This window comes from Hakea prostrata, chromosome 3, assembly GCF_041222555.1.
Source record: "Hakea prostrata isolate BN-2017 chromosome 3, UWA_Hpros_2, whole genome shotgun sequence".
In the NCBI taxonomy this organism is placed as follows: Eukaryota; Viridiplantae; Streptophyta; class Magnoliopsida; order Proteales; family Proteaceae; genus Hakea; species Hakea prostrata.
The window spans coordinates 54,350,980-54,365,041 of record NC_142602.1 but is presented as its reverse complement, the minus strand read 5'-3'; the positions used below and the strand labels follow the sequence as shown (position 1 = coordinate 54,365,041).

At 38.3% G+C, this 14,062-nt stretch overlaps 1 protein-coding gene across 1 annotated transcript; it reads left to right on the top strand.

Annotated features, from left to right (window-relative positions):
* The first annotated feature begins 10,784 nt into the window (after positions 1-10,784).
* Positions 10,785-11,552, top strand: LOC149022500 (protein FAR1-RELATED SEQUENCE 3-like). Its single transcript, XM_089147640.1, has one exon. The coding sequence runs from the start codon at positions 10,785-10,787 to the stop codon at positions 11,550-11,552; it is 768 nt and encodes a 255-aa protein (XP_089003766.1).
* The last annotated feature ends 2,510 nt before the right edge of the window (positions 11,553-14,062 follow it).

Sequence of the window (14,062 nt, the reverse complement as noted above, 5' to 3'; positions counted from 1 at the left end):
TTTGTTTATTCCATTCTTTATTTGTTAAATCTTTTCTCAGCATTTATATTATTTCATGTTGCTAACTGTACAGGAATTGTAATAACAAGTGAAGATTTTTGGATAGAAATGCATACTTAGTTCTAATCTTTTGTCAATAATTTAGATTCTCACACTACATTTGTTGCAGAATGTTTGCATCGAGTGTGAAGAGGCTTCGTGTAATGAAGAGTTCGAACCTTCCAAAATTTCACAGTAAGTTAGATATGTGACCTTAACTCCCTGGTGATAATGATGGTTAACAACCACTAGTGTTTCTGATTTGGGTTGAATCATAATTGTGTTGCAGTGGTGAGCTAAAATACTAAAACAGAGAATAGAGTGGGATGAGGAGGAATTTATTAGGGAATCTTCATGACAAAGTGATCTGGTTTTGTAACTTAAGATATGATATGGCTTACATCATTTTTAGAGAGATCAACGCCTTCCCCCCCCCCCCCATCTTTTTGTTCTTTAATTTCTGGGTGGTCTATTTCAGCATCCCTTGTAGAAAGAACTTACATAATTTTTAGAGAGACCAGTTGGTTGTTTTGAAAATGTTTCTCAATTTGGGTAAACATGGCTTTTGTAGAAATAGCAAGTAATGTATTTTGATCCAATTTTTCTGCAGAGGTCTATGGGGTTCCCTTATTGCAAGCACCTTTGTAAAATATCAACCGGAAATTGGACTAATTGGAACTGAGTGGCTTTTTTGGTTTATTTTTTTCTTGCCCTCACCCTCTCAACCAGAAATCAAACGTGTTCCACTTATTTGCCTGGTTTTTGTGATGATTATTGCTTTGAAAGGCAACCGGAAACCATCAAATGTAAAAGGTGAGATGGCTTGGGTCATGCGCATACGTTAAATAGAGATTTCGGACTGTTAGATTTGAACTTTTGGTCGAAATGCGTTGCATTCCATGATTGGTCCAACTCTCGATTAGTTATTATATTTTCAATCTGCAAGAGCCCGAACCTACTAGCTTCATTGATCATGTATGGTGGCAGTTATGAACGCCCATGTTGTATGGTGGTAGTTAAAGCACCAATCTTGTAAATCAAACGTAAATATTAGAACATTTTAAATTGACCCCAATTTGAAATACAGTTAAAATATAACTTTTATTTTAACCAAGTTAGTAAAGCCGTCGATGGCCATACACCCAGGGAATTCAAGAATGCGATGTGTTATTGTTTCAACCGCATTTTGGACAAAATGGAATTTGTGTTTAAAGTTGGTAAAGCGGAATGGTTCCATTTTGCAGCTACTTGAAAAGGAACCTTTCTGTTTTAAGCCCGGACCGGTCAATCGTCGGCTTTTAGTCTACCTAGATGGTCTGGATCGTCATGTTGTTTGAAGTAGAAATTCAAAAACTAGAAATTCCGCCTAGGCCTATTGGTGTTTGAAACATAAAATCGGAAACTAGACGGTCGACCGTCTGTGTCTTTTTTATTTGAATGACCTTGGGGCTGGGACTTGGGTTGGGTTTTTTGAGTTTTTGATCAACCCTAAGAGGAATACCTCTCACTAACATGTCCTACGTCAGTCTAGTAACATGAATTACATATTATTATTGCATTTACATATATGTGTAGGCTATGTATGTGTTTCCTCACTTCTCCTGGGGTCATTTGGGTGTGCCTTTTTTTCCCCCCTTTTTTTTTATTACAAGAATACAAAATGTCACAAAATGTCACAACAAGAATCTTGTTCTTGGTTTTAAAGGACTTCAGATTATTTGTACCACAATTTATCAAAGTAGGATTTTTTTTTGGATGAATAAATGATCTATTAAAGAGACGAAAACAAAATGCAAAAAGTCACGGGAAAAAGTCAGCTAGAAGGGGAGATTTGTGAGTTGAGCCCCTAGGAGACCATACCAGAGGAGGCCAAGGAGGCCATGGAGGGGGAGCGAAGGAGGTTATAGGCCGAAACCGTAGTAAAGGATTTGGTAGTGGGGGACCAAATAACAATATCATGAGGGAGGGGGTAAATAGGGGGGAGGGAATTCCAAACTTGCGTGAGACTATGGTGCGGGGGAAGGACCCAAGAACCATTGGAGATAAACTCCAAAAGCAAGGTGGATTTGGGGATTTGGTTTCATAGACTGTGCGGGCGGAAAAGAGAGAGGAGGATACCCATCGGATGGCACGGGTGTTGCCAGAAAGAAGTGGAGGAGCTAGAGGAGATGTGGGTGGTGATGGTCGAAAGAGCTTGGGGACGGAGAAGGAGGAGCTTCCTCCAAATCCAAGAGGGGTTAGGGGTGATAGAGACAGTCTAGAAAGAGTTGGATTTGAGAAGGTATGAGTGGACCCAATTGACCCAAATAGAATCATCTTTGGTGATGATTTTTCAAATGAGTTTGAGCAAAGCAGCGACATTAACATCTTGAATCCTATGGATTCCTACGCCTCCCTCATATTTGGGCCGACACACCTTCGACCAGCTTATGGGATGAAGGAATCTAGAAGATTCCTGGCCCTTCCAGAGAAATGCACAGAAGAGAGATTCCATAGCAGATGAGATGGCTTTAGGGATCGGAAAAATGCCACACCACTAAAGATAAGAAGATTGGAGCACAGATTTACTGATAATAGAATCAAGTTTAGTAAATACGTGCTTGGGGATTTTGATGATATTCACATTATAGGTATAAAAAAGGTATAGAAGAAGAAGATGGAGTTGCATATAGCACAGATTTGAGCGATACTTTCCTTTGCTGTAAAACTTAAAATTTTGAATGGTTATCAATATAACTATATCGAATGGTCCTTGTGGTCATGAATTGAGATCTCATTTCATAATCAGGATCATTTACATCAATAATTCCAATATTCATGTGTAAAGACCAAGCTAAAAAGTAGTCATCATAACAAGGGAAATAAATACATGAATCATAAAGTTGTCCAACACAATCTTAACATGACATCAGTATATGCTTCAAATAAAATTTCTTAAAAAGAGAACTAAAGCTAGTCATCATCTTCACTGCCCTCTTCTTCATCTCCACTCCCACCCTCCCTCATTGCCACTGCCACTGGCTGCATCATCTTCTTCATCTCCTTCGTCATCCTCATCTTCTTCTTCATCGCCTTCCGCTTCTTCAACTTCTGGATCCGGCATATGAGGAATCTTGAGATGAGTCATCATATGTTGCATCATGATTGTTTGATGAGCTATCATGCCTTCAACAATATCAATGCGATTACCCATTGAGTCAAAACGGGTATCCAGTTGTTGTTGCAAAGAGGTGAGGCGAGCATCAAGGGCCTGAAATCTCGAAGCAGTAGAAGAGGAGTAGGAAGATGTCTGTGGCCTAGCTGATGTACTTTCTATGTCCCTGGGGTTAGTGGTTGCAGTCTTTCGCTTGTGGGATGGAATAAGGCCTTTGTTGTCTATTTTAGGAGGTGGCTCATCAGAGTCTTCATTGTTCAGATTGACATTAAATTTCTGGAAGACTTTGGTGAGGAAACTGCCATAGGGTAGACACTTGTTCCCAGTTCTGGCAGACAGAATCATGTATGAGAGCATGATGTACGGGAGACATACTGGGTGATGATGAATGATGCAGTAGGTTACATATCTTTTCTAATATTAGACCGATGTCCCTTCTTTGGAATGAGGTTCCGTTGAGTGATTTTGCTAACTGCTTTAGCTAGTTTAGTAAACTGGGTTTCTTTAATTTCTCTGTAATAGGTAAGCGGGTGTCCATGGGGTAGAAGACTTTGATAGACATTATCTATATCAACATCCTCAAGTGGGGTACCCTTGTAAGTACATAAGCGAAGTTCCCCCTCAGTAGAGATTTGAAATAGGGTGTAGAAAGAAGGAATGGTAAGAGTAATGTACACCCCTTTTACATAGGAGTTGACTGTCAGGTTTGCACCTTCTCCCTCATAGCGAAGATTGGCATAAAAATGACGGACAAGTCGGGAATAGGTGAGTTCTATGGCACGGAGCATGGGATCCTAGCCCATGGCTTGGAACAGTTTCTGGATGGGAAATTTAGAGAAGTCATCAAGGTCAACAGATGTCCCTTGCTCAATGCTTCGGGCCTTACACTTGTGAAATGTATTCTTGGCTTTTGTATCCCTAAACCACTTGTCTAGGCTACGGTTACTTCGAGGGGGTGGATTTTTGGATGGGCGAGGAGGAGGAGGGGCTGTAGAGGACGATGCACCACCTTGGACCAAATGCATCTTGCGGCGAGACATGATGAGCTGTCAATCACAACAAATACCAACTAGTGTAAGCAAACACATTTTGAAAATGGAAATTTCAACAAGGCAAATAATGAATAATTGGATGACAACCAAATGTTCAGAGGGAGAAACAAAAAAGAACCATAATTTTCTTGAATAGAGGAACCCCAAGAGTGAGAAATCAGGTGGATCTAGTTGAACAAATATACAAACAAGTAAATGTGTGTGAGAGATTTGGAAGGCAAAAAAGTCATGACCCCAACATATATCTCCAATTGTCACCCCATTCACCATCCAAAACAAATTAATAAAATACACACGATATAACCAGTTCTTTATAAATGATGGAACATAACAAGAAAAAGGCATGATTAGCACAAAAGATTCCACTACAAAGTCATAAACATTTTCTTTGATACCTAAGACAATGCCTCAGAGTTGACTCATAGATCTCAAACCACGTAACACCTACGCTGTCCATCCCATGTTTAGATGGAAATGGAATGCTGCCCCCAAGTTGTGGGAGAAGGAGCAAAGCCTCTGAAACAGAAGGTAAAGCCTTAAAGCATTCTTGGATGAAATCAATGGCAGCTCCTTTTTTGACGACCACATGAGGCTTTTTTTTACTTTCTTTCTTTTTCTTATATATATAAATTTGGTGGGGAAGGGGGGGGGGGAATTGAGGGTGGGGTGTCTAGGGAAGCCCAAAAATATATATTAAAGATCACAAAACCATGACATAATGGCAAACATAACTTGCCTTGCACAGCCTAAAGGAGAAAATTAAGTACTTGCTTAAACCAAACCAAAACAAATTGCCCACCCTAAAAGGGAAAATTAAGGATTACACTATACAAACTAATAGGCCAGCAGAATCATCCCTGCAGGATTCACACTAGATTCAATTGAAGACTTTAACCTGCATAGAAACTAGAATTATTCAAATTTTCAGAAACTAAATTAGCCAAAAATTCGCAGCCCTGTTGCTTCCCTAAAAGAGATACTCAGATTGATATTGAATGAATCAACCAGACCATCATATCCTGGAACCAATACCAGACTCCTAAAGTCCAAGTTGACATGACAGCCCAAATAACCCACCTCCACTCATCAAGCGTACTAATGAGCTCATCCAATGGTTTTAGACTTCATATGCATCTCTCTCAATTCACAAAGGAGTTCAAATGGGACTAGAACCCTTAAACAGACCAGGAGTAGAAAATGAAAAGGAAAGCAGCAACTAACTAGATCTTAATAAGTCAGACCTATACATGGAGTAGAACCCAAATTCATTTGTTTCACCTTAGAAACAAAAATTAACTTTAAATGAAAATTATTAAGGGACTAGGCTGCACCTGCGATTGGACAGAATCACAAAACTGCTCCTGCACAATTGAAAATCACAAAATGCATAAAAAAAAAAAACCCAAGTTTGGACAATGTCAACTTATTCAAGTGGTGCTGGCAGCAGCCCTAGGTGGGGCTTCTTTTGGTCTAAACTTCGATTTTGGGTGGGAAGGTTTGGCTCCTGCATCAGAAACCCAAAAACAAGAAGGCTAATTTAATTCAGACAACTAACTATAGTAGGACAAACAGATCTAGTAAGCCTTACTAAGAAACTATAAATTAGAGAAGACTATGAATTATGAAAAACTAGAACTAGAGCAGCGAGACCTTGAGCTAAAGACATCTAGTGTGATGGTTGCATGAAAGTCCAGGACTAAGGGGTGGTGAGTTAATAAAATTGTGTTCAACTCCAATTGAGCAAAATAACATATTGCTTTTTTATTAGTAATCCAATTCAAGATTGTGTCTCTCTCAACAGAAACAACATTTAGTATTGTAATTGCCAACTTAGATGAACCAACATTGTAAAGAATTAGTAGGAGATGAGATGAAATGAAAAGTTGGTAGACAGCTAAGTTTATGTGTGAGGAAGTACAAGAGATGAATTGAGTTGAACCCATCTGTTTCCAGAACTACATAAAAGATCATGTATCTAGAAATCAGCTAGAAACTTATTCAAAAAGTTTCGGCATGGAAAAAAAATTACAAAGTGTGGCATCTCAGGTAAATGGTTGAAAATTTTGACATTTATCAACAAAGTATATATGGTCCCCTGTTTTTAGTCTCCATCAACCACACTGTTCTAATCAAGCACCCATAAACTAAAAAGAAAAAGGAAAAAGGAATCACTTATTTCCAACAACATTAGCAGAAAAACTGATAGTTGTAGCAGATCATTTACAGGGAAGGAAAAAAAAAAACATTGAATGTTGAAAATTGTCTAGAATCCACGAGCTTGAACTCAAGTAAAAGCACACACACAAAACTACCTCCACTCACAGTGAAGGAAGATGAAGAAGTGGGTTGCAGACGGCTTTGGTTGAAGAGAGATCAGTTGCAGAGACAAGGCTTTGGTTGCACAAGAGGGCTTCGGCTTTTGGTAGAGAGATAGGTTGCTGATATGCTTCCAAACAAATTTATCGTCTTCTCCTCTGCAACCGGATTTTGATGTTGGGGCTTTTGGGAGTGAAATGAAAGGCACCTCTGTTCGCTTATGATTTTTGGTGAAGAAGATCCTTCGTGCTGTTGAGAGTCGACCTAATAGAGGTTCTTGGCAATTAGAAGAGTGCTAGGATTGACAAAGCCCATATGTACATTGTCTTGTAAATATGGGCTTGGTTAAAATCCAAAACTAATTGTGAGACCCAGGCCCAGGCCCATCCCAGTTATGAAAATTGTCTATAAGCCTTATTATAGACCATACGATTGAATCATTCTTTTCAACCAATGTTAACGTTTCAAAACATTGTCTTGTAAATGAGAAAGGCGCGAGAATTGAATTGGTGAATATTCCGTGCGAAACCAGAACTCATGTGAACCAGCCTGTAACTCAAGTAAGTGTTTTGTCTAAGTTGAAGCTTTGTCGTTCTCTCTGTCTATTGCAGATGCATGGTTTCTCTTTCTCTCTTGAATCGATTCAAGGTCTGGTTTTAGTTGTCTGACTCTCTTTTTCTTTCTTTGAAGCAAAACAGTTCGTTGAAGCTATCTGGTTTTCCATCTCTCACTCTTGATTTTGATGAAACTTTGACGCAAATAAGTCTTTGATCTTTTTTGTGCTTGCATGTTTCTCCCTTACTATTCTTGAAGTACCCCCCAATCGAATTTGAATATTCCATTTGAGCTTCAGATTTGAAGCAGCGCAAGAGTGCAACAAAGGTTGATCAGTTGTCACAGTCAAGAGGTGCATTTAGTGACTACTATCCTTTATTTTCAAAATTATTTCCTCTAAGGAGTAGCTGCGTTGTGAAAACGTTAGTTAAATTTTACAAGTTTTATTGAATAGATTAGGAAACATTTATGTCTAAATTGCATTCTTATTGTATAGAGAATACAACCATTTTCACACAAATTGTTTGATAATATGCGATCAACATGGTATCATTAGCCTAGGAATTTGATCCATGGTCTATTCTGCCATGGTTGGCTTCACAATATTATTCAATGAATGTTTGCACTGTGCATCCTTATAACTTTGATGCAGCCACTGCCAGGGTTTCAATTACTGCATTTGTGCATTCCTCTTATGATTCTTCTGGTTATCATTCATTAGTCATGGTGGGAAATTTTCCACATCTTCCCTCTACTTGGATTTTCGATTCTAGTGCAACTGAGTACATTGCCTTTCATGCCTCTTTCTTCACTTAATTTACATCTTGCAACTATTCTTTACCAATAACTTTACCCTAATGGCTCTATTGCTCCCATTTCTCATATTGGTACTCTGACATTGTTTCTAGTTTTATCTTGGATCATGTTCTTCTTGTTCCTTTATTTATATATATATATATATATATATATATATTACCAAGCTTAATTATGCTTCTACGGTTGTAGTTACATTTTCTCATAATTCCTAATTTTTTAAGAATCCACTATTGAAGAAGATTATTGTGACAAGGAGTAATTCGTCTATGATTTGTATTTTCCATTTTACTCAATGTTCCTTCAGTTGGAATAATAGCCAAATTATATGATTGAAAATAAAAACAAGTTGACTCCGTGAGATAATGTTATCTAGAAGGGTTTTCTCATACATGTATTTAAGCATAAATTTTTGGAATTTAGCCAAAACAACATTTAATACATGTTACTAGACTGAGAGTAAAAGATGAAAAATATTGGTGGAAGGAAGTCCATCTTGGCTAATTCTTCTAGAACTCAAGTTTATTAAAACATTTTCCTTTTTCCTTTAAACATTTTGGAAAAACTAGACCATTTTACACTTACAAAAATTAAAAAACAATAACTAGAGGAAACTCAGAATTGTAAAATCTATGAGCATGTGATTCATTTGGGGTTGTTTTCATGTAAAGCTAAATAAATAGTCACAAAAGAACAATTTAGTAGGACTTCATATTTGTTAACTGCATTTCAGTAGTAAAATATTTATTTAAGTTCAAATGCCATTCAAGTTAGTTGGTCATAATTTTTGTCTCCGTAAGAGTGAATTGGAGTTGATCCATGAGTGTGTGGTTACACATGTACCCATAGGTGTCCCAAGTGTAGTTGGTCCTCTTGATCTTGGTTTAGTCTGATCCTTTTTTTCAACGATACATAATGTCTTCAAGCTTCAAGTCCACATATATGTCAATTCTTGGGTTACACATTCTGCATTACTCTTCATCCGACTCATTCATTTGTTGATCCATTTTATATTTGTTTAATTTTTTTCAGTTGATTCACTAGGGTTGATCTAACTAAAGCAAAGCTTAAATTATAACTTAATGATTGAAGTTATTATTGGGCTGATGTGGTAGTCTCCAACATGAAATACAAGATTGGTCAATGTTGAGTATGATAACTCATGTGCTAAGAAAGTATTACAATGTATTATGTTGCTGCTTTCAACATCATGAAGAAAATCTGAATTTGGTTGTAAGATATATATTCTAAGGAGTAGCTTCTTTTATGCCGAGATCAGTTCGAACGGTTTTTCATACCGAGAAAACTAAATTTGGTTGTAAGAACTGTCATCGATTTGATTACATATGACTTCGATGCAATGAAGGACATATGTGTTAAAGTGTTCTCATCTCATAATGTACCTTAAGGCTTCATATTTGTTGTTGACTAATCTTTATTGTTTTCACTGACTTAACTTTTATAAATAAATGTGTCTTCGTAGTGAACTCTCAAACTTTCTTCAAACATGGATGACAATGTCACACCTCGATGTGGCATGAAATTTATATCATTTGAAGAAGCGTATGATTGGGTTCAGCATTTGGAAGAGTTATTTGCACAGGAGCACGACTGATAAGACTGTCATCGTGCAACGGTGTTTCGTTTGTAGTAAAGGACACCGAAGAGAAAAAGAAGTGGATGTTAAACGGGAACGTCTTGAGACTAGAACTGATTGTTTAGCAAGGATGATTGTAAAATTAGATAATGATGGACTAATATGTGTTGATAAGTTTTGTGATGAACACAACCATGTTCTTCAGATTGAAGAAGTTGCAACATTTGGTGTGCTCCTAGCGTACAATATCAACTACCCACGGCACAAAAATAGAAATGGCAGACATAACTAGGATGGGGACAAGATTGACATATAATTTGATGTGTTTGCAAGCAGGGGGCCATGAAAATCTAGGTTTCACAAAGAAAGATTTGCAAAACTATTTGAATAGCAAACGACAACGTGATTTGGCATTTGGGGATGCCAAGAGCTTGATGCTTTATTTAGACAATCAACAAAATTTAAACCCTGCATTTGTGTATTCTGTACAGATGGACAGTGAGGATAAGTTGACAAATATATTTTGGGCTGTTCCACAGATGCAATGTGATTATCAACTATTTGGTGATGTAGTTGTGTTTGATACTACTTTCTGCGCAAACAAAGAAAATAGATCATTGGCTGTGTTTGTGGGATTTAATCATCATAGGACTATGATTATCTTTGGAGCTGCCTTGCTTTATGATGAGACAACTGAGTCATTTGAATGGTTATTTCGAACTTTCTTTGGAGTTAATGGTGAAAAGAAGCCTAACACAATTTTCACCGACCAGGACGCTGCAATGGCAAGAGCACTAACTGAGGTTGCACCTACTACACTCCATGCATTGTGCACTTGGCATCTTTGGCAAAATGCAAAGAAACACCATGATATTTGATGAGTGAGAAGTCACAGTTCTCCCGAATTTTGTACAAAGGCATCTACAGTTATACAGAAGTTGAGGAATTTGAATATGCATAGAAGAATTTAAGAGAAAATCATGGGGTTGTAAACACGGGTTGGCTAGATAGAACATATGAAATAAGAAAAAAATGGGCTTGTTGTTACATGAAGGACTGTTTCACACTAGGTGTGAGGAGCACACAGTTGGTTGAAAGTTTGAATGCTGATTTGAAACAATCTCTTGGACACAAACTTGATCTTGTTAGGTTTATGAGACATTTCAATGATGTTGTGGAGGCAAAACGTGCGAATGAAGTGAAAAAATAATTTGATGCTCGGAATGAGGTTCTTGGGGGTGCACATTCATCGAAACCTATGTTGATTCAAGCTTATCAGTTATACACTCCAACTATATTCAAAGAATTTTTGAAGGAGTTTGAGTTGGTCGATAGTCATGGTATCAACAGCCAGAATGTCTCAAATATTTATGTTGAATATGTGATTTTGAAGGTAGATGCAACTGGTCACTATACGGGGAAGGCATACAGAGTATTGCGTAATACAGTTGAAGAAAGCCTAACATGTAGTTGTAAGAAGTTTGAGAGTGTTGGGATCTTTTGTGTCCATATCTTAAGAGTGTTTAATTATCTCCAAGTTATGTGCATTCCGACAAAATATTTTTTGGTGAGATGGAGAAGATCAGTCCGAGAATTGTCACAAGTTGACAGGACAAGTGGAGAAGGGGAGGCAAGTCAAATGGATGGACAATTTAGTTGCTTACAACGAAGTAGGCTGATTACTCCGACATTTTTGAAACTCATTAACCAAGCATGTGAAACGGGAGTTGGTTATAACATACTATGTAAGCATCTAAATGGGATTGTCAAAGATCTCGAAGATGCAGACGCTGTGCAACCTACTGAGCTTGAGTCTGAACAAAATGGTGAAGCCTACCGAAATTTTCAGTTAAGAGCAAAAGAGTCTCAGAAAAGGGGATCAGGAAAAAGAATGAAGCCTTGGCATGAAAAAACTAAAAAGAAGAGGTCTATCAAGCTAGTGGAAGGACAGGGCTTCATTGAATTATCCTTGCCAGAGTCTGATTATTTGTCAATGTTTGACGGTTTTAATACATGGTCAACTTAGGTAACAACATTTCAATCTCTTACTTTTGTATTGTACATCTTATTTACATCATTGCACAATTAATCTTACCTATTATGTGTCACACCCCACCTGCTGGTCTCGGTTACTCGCTCGACAACCCATGGGAGTGATTCGTCATAGGATCCACGGTTTTAGTCTATCAACAATAATAAATACAAATATAGACAATCAAGAGCAATAAATGTTCAATAAATGAATTAAAGAATTTCAGGAGCCCAAATACTCCAATAAAAATAATAAGTGAAAGAATAATGAATTAAAATGAATACGAGTTCAGCGGAAGCAATCAAAAGAGTTATATTATTTTCTTTCTAGTTTCCTTTTCTAAGGCTAAATAATGTTTTTCATGAATCTCGAGAAAGGGCGTTCTCGAGTTCTTCTCTATTCGCTGAGTGAACTGTCTAACCACTTTCCGTCTTTGTCCATCAATAGGTGCGATAAGCACACTCCATGCACTCGCAGGAGCTCCCGCACAAGCTATCTCCATTTCCCACTGCCGATGCCACATCCTCTTCATATGGGAAGGTTCCTTCATAGGAAACCAGTCAGTCTTCCGGCATAATTCCTCCATCTATGCAGGCTAATAAACATATACAAAATAAAGGAGTGTTCTAGAGAACTCAGTAAGAACAATTACAATTCCCATCAATTATCCAACAAAGCATAAATGCATAAATGAAATGAATGATATTATGATTTCTAACTATGCGAGTCTTTAACAGCTGACATTCTTTAAGATATACACCAGCCCTCCTCTGGGTAAGTCTAGTCACTCTAATTCGGCAAGGACTGGTTACCTTTGTAGGGATCCTGGGTAAAAGGGAAAGTCTGCACTAGCTCTCAAACCATGGCTGGGGTTAAGTCAACACTCTCTCACCACGACCATTGGTAATGAGTACTGGCGCATGTCGGGGTTTCTAATCCAATGCAAGGTCATACTGGTAACATGTCTACATGAAGTCCAGATACATCCCCTATGGCACCAACCAACTCGGTTCAGTATCCTTCGCAACCTAGGAATGAGAATCCTCACGGGCTGGCTACCGCTGTTGGACTCCACTCCTTAACCCTATGGTCATCCACATATTATTGGGGCGGAAGCTCTCATGACTCCTCACGACTCCCGGTCCGTTCCTTGGACGTCAATGAGCCCAACCCTAACATATGCAACCCTACCATTTATATGACCAACAGTGGACCAACGTCACATCACTGTCATCACGGGTCATCCAGTTTCAATCCCCCTACCGAAAGGGTAGTAGCATGTGGGGTACCTAGCCATGCAATTCTAAACTCTACCTAAGAATGTCAACCAATAGTCATGACAGTGTTGGAGACATCAGCAGGCATGTGTCCCATTCCACAGCCTTCTGATATCCTAAGCTAAGATATCCCCAAGGAATATCTCATCCATCAGAACCTCTTACTATGCATCATCAGTATATCACATTGATAACCAACAAAGTATATATGTAAACAAGACAAACAACAGTAATATAACAAGATCAGTATGTAATACATGACTACAACAACATATATAATGAAAGACTAATGCTAATAGACACTTGACTAGCATGTTTAAGTCTATTCATAAAGATAGGATTGAATGTCCTTACCTGCATATAAGTAAATCGTCTGTAAAATGGAATCCGTAAACTATTACAAGACTTTCTTTTCAAACAGAGAATACCTAAACAAAGGGTTACAATAATGTATAAGTTAATTGAATCAAAGTGGATCAAAACCAAAAGTCATTTGGTCACTGTTTACCAGCCGGTCGCTTGGGCCGGTCACTTAGGTTGAGTGACCCCCCCAAAAACAGAGAGTTTCAATCCGAAACTCTCTGATCATCCATTTTTTCAATCCAGATTTCAAGTGATCATGACCTAAGTCTCGAATCTACCACTCCTACAGCCAATGGGTGAAAGGAAACCTAACAATTACCATCATTAGATTACCCAAAACACTCCCCTTGACTGGATTATCCTTTTCACGAAAGCAGGGTTTCATTTTCGGATGAATCACCTCAAGTAGATTGGAAAGAGAGTTACAATCGATCAAAAGGGTAACCACCATGACGAGGGGATGGGTTAACACGAAATTGAAAGACAAAGGAGATAAAGGAGGAAGGGTGAATCCATTACCTCACTTTAGAATACCAGAAATAGGGAAGGATTGATATCCAGATCACTGCCAGAACTTCAGATCCGCTTTTGGCACTTCTCCGCAGCCGTCTAACCTCCAAAAACGGTAACCACGAATAAAATATTCGTAAATTGGACGAGGGTTACCTTTTATAGAAGTCAGGGGGCAAAATAGGGCAAAACCCCGAAAACAGACCGGGCGGTCGCTCCAGGCAGTCGCTTGGTTTGATCGACCGCCACTAGCAACCACCCCCATGTATTTTGCCATACAAGGGTGCTTTTGCTAGGGGGTTGATATCCAAGTACAACCTAGCCCTAAAGAAGAGATGGGGGAGATCTTACCTT

Bases quoted from the DNA above. Each gene is read 5' to 3' on its own strand.
- LOC149022500 (XM_089147640.1), top strand. From the start codon at position 10,785: ATGTTGATTCAAGCTTATCAGTTATACACTCCAACTATATTCAAAGAA.